We start from the raw sequence: 16602 nt of genomic DNA on the forward strand, positions 1-16602 counted from the left end.
GTACAAAATAGCAAAAGAGCAATTTGGGACAAAGATTGATCCACGTGCAACCCAAGTCTAACTCTGTCCCACTTCTTCTTCAATCATTCTCAATTTCATCACCCCACTTATCTTCTTTTTATTTTTTTATTATATTATATAGTTTTTTATCGATAAATTATATTATTATTTATATACCTCAAAATATTATCTTGATAATACTTTTAGTAGAATATTATGTGAATCGATTTGAAATGATAGAAATAGATATTCTACGCAATCAAAGTATCTCATAATTTGCGTTAGCTTTAATGAAGTGTAGATATATAGTTTGGATCCGTATGAAATGTGAATTTTATTAACCTGTTAATAATAATCAACACAATATCAAATTTTAACTAAAGTAGCCCCCTTATAATAAAGTCTATAGTAATAAGATATCATTTTCACTAAGATATATATAATTATTCTTTAATTTGAGTTGAATTACTTGGTTTTTGATGCTCATATACTTTGATATGTGTCTATTCAAACACTGCCATACATGGTCAATTATGTCTTTTGAACATTTTTTGGCTATTAGTAATGTTATTTTATTAAAATTTCGTGAGACTTTATAAGACGTATTCAATTCTAATTAGGACTCTGCAAGGTGTGTTCAGTTCCAATAAAGATTCGTGGAGGTTAAACCTCAAAACTCTGGTTCATGCCTATACAAAGGTGACACTATACCCTTTAAAAGGCATCTCGAAATCTAAATTTCAAAAAATTTACGATAAATTCATAAAATATTCATAAAGAGATCGCGAAATACCTAAGAGAGAAGAATCAAGAGATCAACATATTTATACTCATAATCTTGATAAATAAAATTATATTTCTTCGTATCTTATTTATGATGATAATTTATTTTCTGTCTTCATATCTTATTTGTAATGGAAATTTATTTTGTGTCATTTTAAAGCTTGTTGCAAGCAATAATATATAACTACATGCTTCAAATCACACATTTATGGCACACAAAATTCGACCTCGAAGCCATAAAACTCTATTATATATCAGGGTGATCATTTAATTAGTATCAATCTATTAGCTAAAAAAGTAAGTATTCTTTATTTTGTCACATAAAAGTCATACAATAATTATCTATCTACACTTACTTCTTATAACTAGAAAATATATATTATATAAAGCTAATATTTTAAATTCTCTTAGTAAAATTTACGTAAACATTTAAAATATATCGAAATAAATGAGTATATGAAGTTGTGAAATTCTCTTATAGGAAATTATACAATACTTTTCATAATTTATTATGCTTTCTGAAAATATATGTCGATAATGACAGTGATAATAAAATGTCATATATCTCGGAAATTGATATTCTATAAAATATTGAGATTAATTGACTATTACTTGTGAAATATATCTTCCTTTTGCTTTCTAATTAAGTATTCCAATTATTATTACATTTATTATTATATTTTTGACAGACGTGTCTTAATAATTCAATGTTTCATACGACTTTATAATATCAAACCTATTGTTTTTCATCTTTAAACTTTAGAATGAAAATTAAATAAATGAAAGGATAGAGACGTAAGAATGAATAAACAATATTGACCATAACTTATATGAAAGAGACTTTTATAGGCCCAGCAAAATAAAACTTTTGACATTGGAAATTTTTTGGAAATTAAAATATATGTTTATCAGAAAATCATACATAGAGTTGGAAATAATTATCATTTTAATTGACTAATTGAATAGGAAGAAAATGAATTGGTAATCGAGTATACAAACAAAGTTGAAATGCAACGTAAAATAGGTCGATTTTTCTTCTTTTTGCGCGCGATATAATACAAATTAATTAAAGTCTTTCTTTTTTCAAAACGCACCTCAAGTTTCATTGTACTCTTCATATTATTAACATTGCCCTCCCTATCGTAAATCATAATCTCGATCAGTTATGTATTATTATCACGAGCGAAGCTAATAAGGATTCATACTGTTTAGCAAAAAAAATTACATTAGTTATATTATTTGAATGACTTATTAATTATATAAAGTAGATATTGCATCTGCTTTGATCTTTTTATTTTTTTATATATTTAAATATTTAATAAAAATTTTGATTTCGCTACATCCAAAACCATTATTTCTTTGACTACTTTTTTGAATTACCTTTTTTCATTGAATACTACTGTATAAGTTGGAACACGTCATCAACTATAACATGCAGACACATGTTTGGTTTTGATGATTTTTTTCCTTGTTTTTAATAATATAATAAAATGCAACGAGGAGAAGATAATATCCAAAAAAATAAAAAGGATTTTTAAAAATAAATAAATAAATATAAAAAAGTGTTAAATGAAAGTATGTGGTTGAAAGGGCTTTTTAATGCATTGCTGGATAGTTACTATAGATGAAAGGGGCTGTACTGGCCCAATTTAAAAGGACTACTCACTAATACGTTACTTTTGTACGGCACCGTCAAAAGAATGTAATGTCGGACATAAGTTTAGTTTCAGAATATTATTTTTCGATGAGTTTATATGATCCATAAATTATGTGTCACAAGACCAAAAATAAGAAAATTGCAAGACAACATTAACCACACATAAATTTGCAAAGGCATAAATTATGCTTTACGATACACAAAATCAATTTTTAAATTAATAAAATATTTTTTAGATATCTCGATTTTTATCGAAAGAAACTTTTTACTATACATGTCTTGTGAAGTAAATACTACAAAACTTGTGTTAGATAAGGCTACAGAACACATTTACTAATGAAATTAGGTCATAGTTAAGGATAGTTTAGCTCATAATATTAAGGGATAATGCACAAGTATTTCCTAAACTTATGCCCGAAATCTCAAAGACACACTTATACTATACTAAGGTCCTTTTATCCTCTGAACTTATTTTAACCTTTTCGGTCTATGTAGCACTATCTTGTGAGCCCAATGTAGATTGACTTTTTTTTTCAAGTTAGTGTCACGTAGGTTGAAAAATGGTAGAAAATTACTTATAAAATAAATTCAAAGGGGGTAATAGAACTTTAGTATAATATAAGTGTGTCTTTAAAATTTCTGCCGTAGGTTGAGGGAGTACCTATATATTTTTCCTAATATTAAACGAGATGTAGGGACCAAAAATGTAGTTCATCAATTTGTGAGGTGAAAATTAAATATCATTTTATTTTTTGATAAAATGATTTAATTAATTAACACACTTTTTTTCAATCATTTTTCAAAAGAATGACATATTTTATATTTGGTAATAGTTCAGTTTTACTAGTCCTTTTATTCTTAACGAGATGATCTATAAACATACACATATATTAAACTTATTTTTGATCACAAATTTATAAAATCTTTTTTTTTTTTAATATCTTTTTTTTTAATATTTAATATTAAACTATATCTCGTAAATTGAAACCAAGAAAAACATATGGACGCTACTCAATGCAAAAAGGCCCACTTTTTCCTGGCCCATTTCATACTAATTCTCTGCGACCGTTAGTCTTTTAGGCAAAAAGAAAAAAGAAAAAGAAGTCTCAACTTTTGCTTTTTATCTTTAATTTTCTTCATTTCATTTTAATTCCAAATTGTGAAATCAATTCAAATTATTTAAAACGTGTTTACACATAAATTTCAAAATAGTTATAAATTCTTTCTACTTTTTTATTCTAATACATGTATGTGGTTTATCTTTTTGACGTTAGTGGGCTTCTAAAATTATTATTTTTTTCTAAAATTGTTACATTTATGTTGACTTCAAATTTATCATGCTACTTTCTTATTTCATGTGTACAAAATGTGGAAAGAAACATTCGATGGAAAAATTCTTTCTGTGGAATGTCTCGGATAATTATAATATAAAATTATTAGAGATGTAAAGAAAGTAACAGAAAAAACAAATAATATAAAAGAAAATTTTTATTTATATATATGATTCTAATCTGAAAGTGAAATATTGAGTTCACAAAATAAAACGTTAATGACACTTAAATATTTCAGCATTCATTAGACTTCACTATTATTTGTGGTGAAATATCTTTTAAGACTTTTATAATAGAAAGTTAAATTGATATAAAATGAGTTAATTTTTCTTGTATATTGGAATCTTATATTCTCTAATCAAATAACTTTTAAAAGGAAAATATGCCTTGGTATAAACTTAGATAATATAGTAACCACTAGATTCTAGTTTGAGAGCGTATTGTCGAGTTGAAAAGTTTTATATATATTTTTTTTATATAAAGATTCACTTTTATTATGATCTCTGATGAATTCTCGTAATCAAGTCATTATCAATAAGTCGTTCGATTCATTCTCAAACTGCTATGCGGTGATGAATTTACATTAAATGGAAAATTTATACAAGTCGGTGCTCAAGTGGGGAAAAATAATTAAATTTAAGGTTACTACTTATCATCAATTGCTTTCAAATAGTTTCAAAAAAAGAAATTGCTTTCAATATTAATGACCAATTCTACAAAGCTTAGTTAAGGAAAAAAAGCCCGTACACAATTCAATTATATATGGATGAGAATAAATACGTAAAATATACAAACATCTTATTTTATAAAAAAATAATAATACGCAAACAGACAAAAATAATAAAAGAGACAGCATGGTTCCTAATTTCACGAAAATTCATTCTCTACGACTCTTCCCTGTGCTTGTATTTTTTTATTTTATTATTATTTTACAAAATTTTTAAAAATATTTAGTATTGATTTATCTTTAATATTTAAGATATTAAAATCAAATATTACTTCTTAAATAGAATAAGGTGAAATATTTTAAAATAAAAATTAATATAAAATTTATGTCATATTTAATTGACGATATAAATTTTTATCCGAAATAAATTAAAAGAATAAAACTTGTTACTTCACCATGGCCATAGCCCATAGGTGGACCCTCTTCACCACACAACCTTGAATTTCCTTCCACCTTCTTTGCCTTTAAGTTGAAAGTGACAATTTTTTTTTTTTTTAAAATCCAATTTATTTATAGTAATTTCATTTATTTATTTCTCAAAATATAAACTTTTAATTATATTGCCTTTTATCTATTCCAAGATGATTTATTTTAAAGGAAGTTGTACAAATTCATCAGAGATTAAATATTTAAATTGTGATTCTTTTTAAAAGTAAAATTACTATTTGAACTATGAGTTCAGGAGATATAAATATATTTATCTAGAATCAAGTTAGTAAAACTTATAATCAATCGAAGGAGTAATTAAATTGTATAACAGAATTAGAAAGATCATGACTCAAATCGAATCTAAGTCAGTCTTAGTGGTATCCCAAAAAAGTGCTAAGAAATGTCTCATTTGGTATATCCTTCTCACTCGAACTCATCACATCGAATTTACTTAGTAAAATTTATATCCTTTTTGTATATTCGATGTGTATCCGAAAAGTAATAATAATTTATCATTTAGTATTTAAAAATTTAAAATCTTGACTCTCAAATAACTAGCATCTTCTTTTTTTTTTTTCTTTTTTTTTTGTTAATTATAAAGAATAATATATATCCAAATTCCAAAAACATTGGGGCAAGTAAAAAAAGATAAAAAAGTATAGGCAGAAAGTGTATATAAAAAAGGACCAATAATAGCATTTTCTTCTCACATCAACATTCCCCTCTTCTGCTTCTTCAATTTCAAAGATTATTTGCTGACTCAAACCCTCTTTTTTTTCTCTAAAAAAAATTCCTTCTGTTCCCCTCTCCCTTTTTTCATCGAACTTATCGCATCGAATTTACTTAGTACGATTTACGTCACGTAAATAATGGAAAACAATCACCAGACACAAATTCAGACCACTAAAACATCAAGATTCAAACGCATATGTGTTTTTTGTGGAAGCAGTCCAGGCAAAAAGCCAAGTTATCAACTTGCTGCTATTCAACTTGGCAATCAACTGGTACGGATTCTATGAGTTCAAATGAATTATGCATACATATCATAAATTTTTGAAATTTATATACTTTAAATTTTAAATTCGTTTTTTTTTTCATTTTCATACGAGTTACAATTGCATAAAAATAAATTTTAACTTTAAAAACATAGACCAATTGTCCTCCAATCACACAATTCTTTTTTCTTAATCGATCAGATAACACAAATAAAAAGAAATCACCTGATAATAATTCTTTTGTTTTGTTTTTTTCAATTATACTATTGATTATAACACAAAATAAACGGAATTAAGTGCATAAAAAAATGTAATTCACGTTGGATTAATTAACTTAATGTTACAAAATTATAATAGGTGATGAGTAAGATTAACTTGAGTAATTTTTTTTTTAGTTAATTAAATGGGGTTCACGTTGAATATAGTGGAGTAAGCAATTAAAAGAAGCAATGTTTTTTCCTAATTAAAAATATATTTTAAAAAAACACTTGTCATAATTAAAAGTTAAAACTATATATTATATTATTTGGCAGGTTGAAAGGAACATCGACTTGGTTTATGGAGGTGGCAGTGTTGGCTTGATGGGCCTAGTTTCTCAATCAGTTTTTAATGGTGGCCGCCACGTGTTAGGGTACCTATTTTTTTTATTTTTTTTAAAAAAAATTGACAATTTGTTTTAAAAATGAAATAAAATAAAATCTTCTCCATTAATGTAAAAACTCATTTTTTAATTTCTTTTTCCCACTTGACAGGGTGATTCCTAAAACTCTTATGCCAAGAGAGGTAATTTTTATTTTTTTTTTACCTTTAATAATAACAACAAACATTTTTCTATAGATAATTATGTTCTCAAATTAATTGTGACTAGTATGTATATTTGGATATATTAATAATGCATCTAGGTATAAATAGTTTTGTACTTCAGTTTTATCACAGTCAACTATATACTAGTCAATCTAATCAGACTGTGATAATATATGATAACTTATAAGTCAAATTAAGTAAAGTCATTAAAATAGACTGATCTAATTCATCCTGACACTCAATTTGTAAGCTGGATAAGTCTATTTTAACGGTTCTAAAGACTAGATTCTTTCACAATACAATTCGATTTTATTTTTTTAACTCTGTTTTTTATGATATCTTTTTTTAATATATAGATTACTGGAGAAAGTGTTGGAGAAGTAAGAGCAGTGTCTGGGATGCATCAAAGAAAAGCAGAAATGGCAAGACAAGCTGATGCATTCATAGCCTTACCAGGTAAATTAATTAATTAATTAGTTAATTTTTAATAATTTCGCTAAAAATATTATTTTTCTTTTATAAATCTTGATTTTAAAAAAAGTTATTACATCATAGCCTTTTAGTTGTTGTCACATGTATCAATCAATAAGGTAAGTTGACAACCCAAACTATGTCACAGAGTATTGAAATAGTCAAAAACATGCTCAGTCAATTATAGTTTAAAACAGATCGAGCTAGCTGAGCAGATGATAATTCATCCTATAGAGTTTATCTAGTGTAGTTTATGCTTATTAATAATGAATTTCCTTAATTGCAATGCTAAATTTTATTAATTTTTAATTAATCGTTAATTAAGAGACAACTAATCGATTTATTAATTTTTTTGAAGGTGGCTATGGGACATTGGAAGAGCTCCTAGAAGTCATCACTTGGGCTCAACTAGGCATTCATGATAAACCAGTACGATTACTTGTCTTTTACTCATTTGTTTTTATTTTATTTAATGACAAATTAGGTTTAATCACTAATGACTAATGATATACCCACTATTTTGCTTTTGTCTTATTAATAAGCGCGTATTAATTAGTAAATTACTGTGTCTGATTGCGAACTTTAAAAGACAGATAATATAGATTTGATTCAGAGAAATTTCGTTTTAATTAAAGTAGGACCATAAGAATTGTTTCTCTAATGTCAACAATTAATAATTAATGTAATTTAAGATAACTAATTTAACGTGTGTTTTACGTAATATGCAGGTAGGTTTACTTAATGTAGATGGCTACTATAATTCATTATTATCATTTATAGACAAAGCTGTTGATGAAGGCTTTGTCACACCCTCTGCCCGTCACATCATTATTTCTGCCCCAACTGCCCAAGAACTCATGTCTAAGCTTGAGGTACAACTCATCATTCATCGGCACGATATTACGCATTTACTGACTTAAAATCTTGAACTCGTGAATTCATATCATGCATCCACCGACTTAAACTCTGGTAAAAATATTGAATTAGCGCATTCTTAGTATTTTGAGCTTACAATTCATGATTCATCAATGTTCGTATGATGATACTGTGCATCTTACTACTTAAAATTTTGAAATTAACATCTCGAATTTACTATTCATGATTCATTGCATACATATGGTGGTTCATTGATTTGAAATCTTGAATTATTGCGCTCGTATGACGTTACTATTCATTTACTGACTTAAAATCTTGAATTAGCATCTGTTAATATCTCGAATTTACATGTTTGAATGATTTTTATTTATAGGATTATGTACCAAAGCATAATGGGGTGGCACCAAAATTGAGTTGGGAAATGGAACAACAACTTGGCTACACAACAACAAAATTGGAAATTGCTCGTTAAATATTCAAATGATGGGTAGATTTAATATATTTATAGAGAAAAAATGTAGTAAATTTCTTTGAAGACTTAAATTCAACAATTATGACTTAAGATGTTGAAGGGAAAAAGCTTCGGAGAATTAATTAATATATAATTAGTAGCTTTGCAGCACTTTTTACTTGCTGTTTATAATTAGTTTTAAGGGGGAAAAAATATAGTACGTAATTAATTTGTTTAGTGTTGATTCATTTTTGTCCATTAGGCTAATCAAATGCCTAATTAAAACATGAAAAAAATGATGTAGTACAAGTTATTGTTTTTTTTTTCTGTTTGTATATGTTTGTTTGTTAAGTACATTATTATTCTACAGTTAATTGTGTTTACTCTAATGTAAAACGTGTAAGCTTATTTTATGAAATGAATATTAATATATTTTGGAACAAATTCTTGTTACTTTCATTTGGTAGGAAGGCGTTCGATTATTAAATTTTCTTCATTGAAAAACTACACGAGCAATAAAGAAAAAAGTTTGTTTTTTTGGTTGAATTGTCTTGACATATGTAAAGCTTTAGTATAGCGTGGATGGATTAAAAAATGATTTAGATCAGAAGTTTAAATTTCAAGTTGGGATATTCTAAAATGTTATATGAATCTTTTTATTATAATATCATATGTTATCGTTATACTTGAGTACGATTATATTTTTCTTTTATTAAATATGAGATTCTGAGAGAGACACATACCACATGATTTATGAGGAAAAAGTAATGTTACATCAAGGTCCAAAAACTTAGGCAAGGACCATATATGATTGTAGGTAAGAATATTTTTATTTACATAATACATAAAAGAACAAGTTAATTTTGGACTTTCTTTTTTTATAAGAAAAATACTAGAAGAGGGATTTTCAAAGTCCACTATGAAAAGTAGAAATCAAAGTGTAAAAAAATTATTGGAAAGTTGAGGATAGTGGGGCTAAGTCTATAAATAGTTTCTCCCAAAGTTGTTCTCTTGCATATGGCCAACATGTATATACAAATTTAGGTGGAATAATGTATATTAATTTGGGCCCTTGTATTCTCTCCTACTTGCTATTTCACTCTCCTCAACTTTCATATATATATATATATATATATATATATATATATATATATTAAAATTTTATGAGTTCAGATAAACCGTTGCATCGAAAAAGAGTTACGAGATAACACAACATGAGATAGTGTTCCATCTTTCAACTTTTTTAACATATGCATAATGTTGAGTGCACCAAAATCAGAAACAAGATAAGGGTACAAGAAAAAACAGTTATCCATTTTGCTAACTTAGTTGGTATACTGATTGAAGCCCAACATTAAAAAAGTGTTCTTTTTGTTCAATCATGTTCATATTTTGGGATAACCTTAGCTTCATAGTGGAATGACACCTATGTACTATGTTTGGCTTTGGTCTCTTTCACATCAGATGGAGGAATTGGACAACTAAAATCTTGATAACTTCCATGAAAACTAAAATCATGTTTCCATATGATGTTTTGGATGGAGAATGTGTTTGCATAAGACAACAAGACAAGATTTAACAGATTATATAGCAAAAAGCAAAGTGGCGTCCGAGACCGGTTCTTCGTTCTTTCAAATCGAAAGAAAGCTAGAGGACTAGTTTATCCAGGTGCACACAAACTGGCTCAGACACAACAATTATGGAATAAGAGACCTTCATGGCCATAACATGAGATAATTTGCATAACGATTTTGAGCAAAGTAATACTACAAAAACTCTTATCCCTGTTCGGCACATATATTTGATATAAGTACACAAGAACAGTTGATGTGATACACACTAACATACACACATATATATATAAAGCAACCTTTATGGGTTCAAGGAGCTACAAGAAATAAAAAAAATATGTATGCATCTACGTATGATAAGAGACGTACGACGTGAGATGGTATCCAGCTCAGGTGAAAGATTGAACCACTGAGGAAGTGGAAACCAAACCAGAAAGAAGGGCAACAACCACAGCACTATTGTATGTGGTTGGCTCTCCTTGAACCGAGTTGTTCCTTGAATCGATATATGTCTCATTAAGAAATGGACCACCAACGAGAGCCCCAGTTGCAACGTTAGGATTTGGTTCAGTTGAGTCTAGATACTTCCAACCTTCTTTGCAATTAGTATTGGCGTCTGTAGGAATGGAAGCCCCTCTGTGGTGAACATACTGCGGATATTTGTCCCCATAGCCTACGAGATAACTCATCTTTGCTGGATTGTCACCCAATACATAATTGGCCTAGAAAAGGTCGGATACATTTGCAAAAATTGTCAGCTACTAAAATCTAAAACAGACCTAGCAAAATATAAGGCGGAGTGGAGCAAAATGATCTATTAGTCATTTCAGAAATGTACATACCAATAGTAAATATAGAACTCTAGTACTTTTCTTTTTATTTTAAGATCTTATTTCATAATATTGGACTAAAATGAGCTTGAATGAAGTAACACGAGTAAGGATTCATATCTAAGTTGCTCGGACTCTCCAAAAGTGTTGCCGCACCCGTGTCGGATCCTTAAAAAATGCATTACTTTTTAAATGATCCGACATGTACTTGATGACATTTTTAAAGAGTCCGAGCAACATAGGTTCATATAGCTGTTGTTGTAAGCTTATTGATAAACAAACATAAGATTGAATATCCAAGAAATATATTCTACGCAAGTAGAAAGACAAGAAGCCCACCTGGGACATGGCGAACTTTCTGAGATCAGATGGTGTATACTCATTACCATCACAAGTCATTTTATCAGTCTTGGAAGTGAGCATATAATCACTGTACAGCACAGCTAAGAAGGCAGAGGCTACAGGATGCTGCAACGCGTTCCATTCAGTTATCCATATCAAACCACCTGCATTAACATTTGCTTAAAATGAATAACAAAGATTAAGTACCAGTTGTTTCTGTCTCTACTTCATTGAATTTAGTTCTGGATAGGGGCAGATTTTCAGCATTTCCTATTTACTACTCAGACATCTTTGCTCGTTTTATGTTTCATCATCACTTTAACATTTGTCTTCTATATCACGAGCCATTACAGAGAGTGAAATAGGAAAAAAACATAGGTTCAATCTGTAAAATATAAAAGCATTGTTGATTTCTTAACGAGAAAAAAAAGTGATCCTTTCCTTCCCCCGCTCATAAGGAAAACTAATGAACTATGGATGAATAAGATCCTAATAGTAGTATTACTTATCAACAAGAAACAAAGGTCCTAGCAGAACAATATAAAAAAAGATTGTAGCAGTTACCCCCTCCGCTTCAATTTGTTTATTTGGTTTTGACTTGGCATGGAGCTTAAGAAAGTAAAGAGGATTTCTCCCTAATCTTAATGAGACACTTCCAGTGTAAGTTAGTTTATAATATGTCTTAAAATAAAAATGCAATATCTGCTCAATACTCATAGAAAAATGTTTGATAGGGGAGAAAACATGAACACAAATAGAGCTAATAAGAAGAAGCTTAGATGGGTCATTACTATCAGTTCTGCTGGATGTAGCTGTTGGAGATTTTGGTAAGAGACCACACATTACAGCTTCTGCAGTTTTTTTGTACTGTTGAAGTGTGTCTGAGTTTGAGACTTTCGAATTAAAGAAGCTGACCCGGGACAAAAGAACCTGCAATAAAAGCAGCCATTGACTTAATTAAGTTGTTTGCTTTGAATAGTTTTCTTGTGAAACATCAAAAACAAAATGAGAAATTCACATCCAATAGACACACTGCTTAAGTATACCAAGATAAAATTGGTCCATTTAATAACTTTCTATAGTTCCTCTCGGACTTTCAAACAGCTGGATTGGCAGATATAGTTGCTCGTAAATCAATTATTGGGAAGCATACAGACATGAGTAAGCTAATAACCTAATACCAGTAGCAGTCAAGCATCTCATAAGCAAAGTAAAAATACCTGAGTACCAGCTAGTTTGTTATCCCAGCTAAACCAAGTTGGATTTCCAAAATTACCAAAAGAATCTGCATTTTTCCCAGTCGCGTAATCAAAATATATTTGATCCCCAGTTGCATGATATAGCCAACTTGCTGCCCACAAGAGCTCATCTCCATATCCAGTTGAATTGTAATATGTTGCGACTTCAGGAATATTTTCGCTGTAGGTACCTCTATGTTTGTCAGCAAAAGTGAACAACTGTTTAGCATGCTTAAGCAGGTTACTTGAGTATGCTGAGTTCTTCGACTTGAAGACCAGGGATGCTGCTGCCATAGCTGCAGCAGTTTCAGCTGCAACTTCTGTTCCAGGGGTAGAAGCATTTATCTGAATTAGAGGCCTTGCCTCAGTCATGTCCTCGGGTCTGTCCCAACATTTATGGTCAGCATCAGCATCACCCACCTGCCAAAGAGTCAAGCTTGTGAAACAAACACTTAAGACACATTTGATCAAATGAAGCATCACAATGATTCACATTCAAAAACTGAGAAAAGCATTGTTGAACAACTAAAAAAGTCAAATATAATCTGAACCAGACCACTTGATGCAAACTCAGTTTCTCGTATATGATATTGACAAGAAATGGAGATGCCATGATGAGATGAACCGGAGCTTAGACATCTTTCTTTTCACATTAGAAAATACATATCGACATCTTATCAAATCACTTGTATTAAATGGTGTAAGCCCTTAGCTTTAAACACTAAATACGAGGCAAAAAACATGACAGCATGAAAATTGTAGTAAAATACTACATGAACTCTTTTACTAAATTCACTATGCAAACTTGCTCTTGCTCTGTGACCTAACACTCGGTCAATTTCCTTGTTTTCACTTTAACCAGAACTCAAGTGAATAATTTCTGTTAAGAACAAGGAAGTCAATGGAGGTCTCTAAATATCAGCACTGTTCCTAAAGTAAGACCCAAGTTCCACATTCCAGCAAGCTATTAAAACAATAAAAGCATGCGTCAAACAAATTTGTAGTATAAAGAGGGAAGGAAGGATAAAGGAAGCTTATAAAGCTTGAATGCAGCAGCAGCACGAAATACATACTAGAAAGAGAAAATTGAGTCAAACCTGAATATAAAGAACATCATCTTTTGGATGACAATTGATAAGATAGTCCGTAATCCATTTGAGTGAGTCTTCAGCAGGTTCCAACTGGCCCACACCCTTCATCTGATTACCATACTCAAGGATGGCCCATGACAACACAGTGGCAGTGTAAGCCATTGGGAAATTAAATTTCATGTGGTCGCCAGCATCATACATTCCTTGACTGAGGTCTAACTTTTCTTGACTTCCATCTTTGACGGCTGAATCGCCTCTCCATGATATCTTATTATTTACCAATTTCCCAGCTGAAACATTATGAGATTTTACCCTTATGAAAATGAGCTCAACAGATATATTCAAAAGAACAAAACTAGAAAAGTTTCCAAGAAAACAAGTTACAACAAGCAATGTCTTCGCTTTCTATGGTGAACTACCTTCCAGCACTCTCCAATAACTCTGATGAAGACATGAAGTCATGATTTTTTAAGTACTTAAGATAATGGTTAAGTTTTTCAATGATCTTTTTTGCTTTTTGAAAAGAGCTTTGCCAAGTTTGATAACAATACACTAAATCCATGATATCATGACCATGAGACCTTGTCTAACATTTGAAGCAGACAAGGCAATGATACCAGCACATCTTAACTTTGTTCAGCATTATGAGGAGACGGAGTTTAGACAGCTAATAAGTTCCCTAATCTCACTCATCCTATAGGGTACATTTCAGGACACAGAGAGTTTAGAAAGCTAATAAGTTCATTAATCTCGCTCATCCCATAGGTAAACTTAATCCTTCTACAGAAGCATCAATACCTCACAGCTATGCTGCTCGGACTCTTCAAAAATGTCGACAGGCGCATGTCGGATCCTCCAAAGTAGTGCATTTTTGGAGGATCCAACACGGGTGCGGCAACAATTTCGAGAGTCCGAGCAACTTAGCCTCACAGGGCATCAGCGACGATCCATCATCTTACTGACTTTAATAGTAGAAAAATTGAAGTGCCACTTAAACTAAGAGTTTAGCCACCACCAACATAAATATAAAATCTTTAGCAAATAGCGGAATGAACATTCAAGACATTATGAAGTGCAACATCCACATGAAATGTCCAAACCATTATGACACAACATAAATCTTGGACATAATTAACAGTATAAGAAGCAAAATGTACAACAACAACATTCACAATGTAATCCTGGGAGGTAAAGATTTTGTTTCCAATAAATCCTCAACTCAAGGAAAACATATCAAAGCACATTGAAAAAGAAACAACTAAAGCAAATGAAATCATGACAAAATACTAATGAAAGCATAACAAACATTATGGAAAAAACAACAAACACCACAACAAAATGTATTTTTAAAAAATGGAAAGAACTAAAAATTTACTCCTCTTCAGTACTATATCAAACAAGTAAGCTGCATTTGTAAAAAATGAAAATCTTTCAACAGGGTAATCTAGATAACAAGCACAAAACATCACAAAACGCAAAACCCAACTTCAAAATATCACAAGAAACTTTACATTTTTGGACATCAAAGAACTGCATTGCAATTTTCAAAGCATCTCCATATTTCTTTTCAGAAGCACCAGAAGCAGCATCTGAGCCAGAACCATTATGCTTCTTCATAAAAAGTACCACAATGGCTCCAGCAGCCGCAGCAACCACTACCAAAGCTATAATCCATCCACACCAACCCCCTTTTTTTGATTTCTCTCCCATCCTTATTCACCTCAACAAATTTACCTGCACTATTATCATCAAGAAACCATAAAAATTCAATCTTTATCATTCAGATCTCATAAAAATTTGATCTTTTCAACCAAATATCAATTATATGAAAAAAATGAGAAAAGGAGTAAGTTTTAAAACCTGATTTAATGATCCCGCACACACAATGCGGGATTATATGGCTGAAAAACTTGTTCTTTTAATATGCAATGCAGGTGAAAATAATAATATAAACAAGAACACAAAAGAAGAAAAAGATTGGAGAGAATGAAGAAAATAATGGAGAAAATTTAGGGTGGAAAATGAAAATGGTTAAATTAAAAGAAGAGAGATTTGAGGTAGTTGAGGGATAGAACAGGGCACCGACAATATTCTTATGAAGATGATGATTTTTTTTTTTGTCTTCAGATTCAAGATGTTTTTCTTCACAATTTGGAATAATGACGATTATGCCATTGTTTTTTTGTTTTTTTTTAGAGAGATTTTAGGGAGGAAAATAATTGACTTTGATTTTAGGAAAATCTTAACCAACAAACTTTGAAAATGTAATGAAAAATCCTTTGACCAATTTTGGATAGTAGAAATATAAGGAGGGTATCAAATTGATAGATTCATTGAAATTAATTTGCCCCCTTTTTCTTTTCGTTCGTATAATGGTCTTTGATTTAAATTATAGATTTCTCAATTGGTTGATTCGATTATTTGTGATTTTCCTTCAATCATGTTTAAGTTTTGAAAATAGTAATAAAAATATTTTAGTGTTAGATTTTGAATAAGAAGTTTATTATTCATATTTATTTTAAAGTAAATAAAATAAAATAAATAAAACGAAATTATATCAGTTCAAAATAATTAGAACATGTAGCATTTTAAACTGACGAGACATTTTGCTGAAGATAAAAATATCATTGGTTTCTCTAGAATCAATAAAATATTAATTGCTTTTGAATTAAATACAAAACTAAATAATTATCAAAAACTTTTTTATTTCAAACATTATCTATTATAAATTTAAATTTTAAAAATAAAATTATCTTTAATCAAATGTTGTTTATTTCTAATAAATATTCTCTATGACAACCTAAATTAGTCCAAACTTCATATTGAGTTATTATTAAGCACAACGGTGGAAAACAATATTCAATTTTATAGTAAAAAGTGGTACTTTTTTAGAACTTCGAATCAAATGATTGGGTTATTATTAAACATAATTAAATTAAAATTTTGTTGCCTTGTTGGGGGTATTTTCGGGCAAATCTTAATTTTAGTACTTCATGTGTATCGAAA

General features: G+C 29.7%; 2 protein-coding genes across 3 annotated transcripts; one reads left to right on the top strand and one right to left on the bottom strand.

Annotated features, from left to right (window-relative positions):
- Positions 1 to 5630: 5630 nt before the first annotated feature.
- Positions 5631 to 8946, top strand: TLOG1 (cytokinin riboside 5'-monophosphate phosphoribohydrolase LOG1). The gene is given in 7 exon segments (NM_001324502.1): positions 5631 to 5931; positions 6456 to 6553; positions 6675 to 6705; positions 7083 to 7182; positions 7556 to 7626; positions 7926 to 8069; positions 8447 to 8946. Coding segments are annotated over 7 exon segments (678 nt in total). The 5' UTR covers positions 5631 to 5796; the 3' UTR covers positions 8546 to 8946.
- A 1275-nt stretch (positions 8947 to 10221) lies between these two features.
- On the bottom strand, positions 10222 to 15875 carry LOC101259149 (endoglucanase 2). 2 transcript variants are annotated; one of them, XM_004238297.5, is made up of 7 exons: positions 15457 to 15875; positions 15108 to 15335; positions 13603 to 13886; positions 12488 to 12925; positions 12059 to 12197; positions 11265 to 11431; positions 10222 to 10817 (listed from the first exon to the last, which is right to left on the bottom strand). In XM_004238297.5, the coding sequence occupies exons 2-7, from the start codon at positions 15304 to 15306 to the stop codon at positions 10485 to 10487; spliced, it is 1560 nt and encodes a 519-aa protein (XP_004238345.1). In that variant the 5' UTR covers positions 15307 to 15335; positions 15457 to 15875; the 3' UTR covers positions 10222 to 10484. The 2 variants fall into 2 exon arrangements, with proteins under 2 accessions (XP_004238345.1, XP_010320423.1); XM_010322121.4 differs by having other exon boundaries at positions 15108 to 15330; positions 15457 to 15760.
- Between the last annotated feature and the right edge of the window lie 727 nt (positions 15876 to 16602).

This window comes from Solanum lycopersicum, chromosome 4 (assembly GCF_036512215.1).
Source record: "Solanum lycopersicum chromosome 4, SLM_r2.1".
Taxonomy (NCBI): Eukaryota; Viridiplantae; Streptophyta; class Magnoliopsida; order Solanales; family Solanaceae; genus Solanum; species Solanum lycopersicum.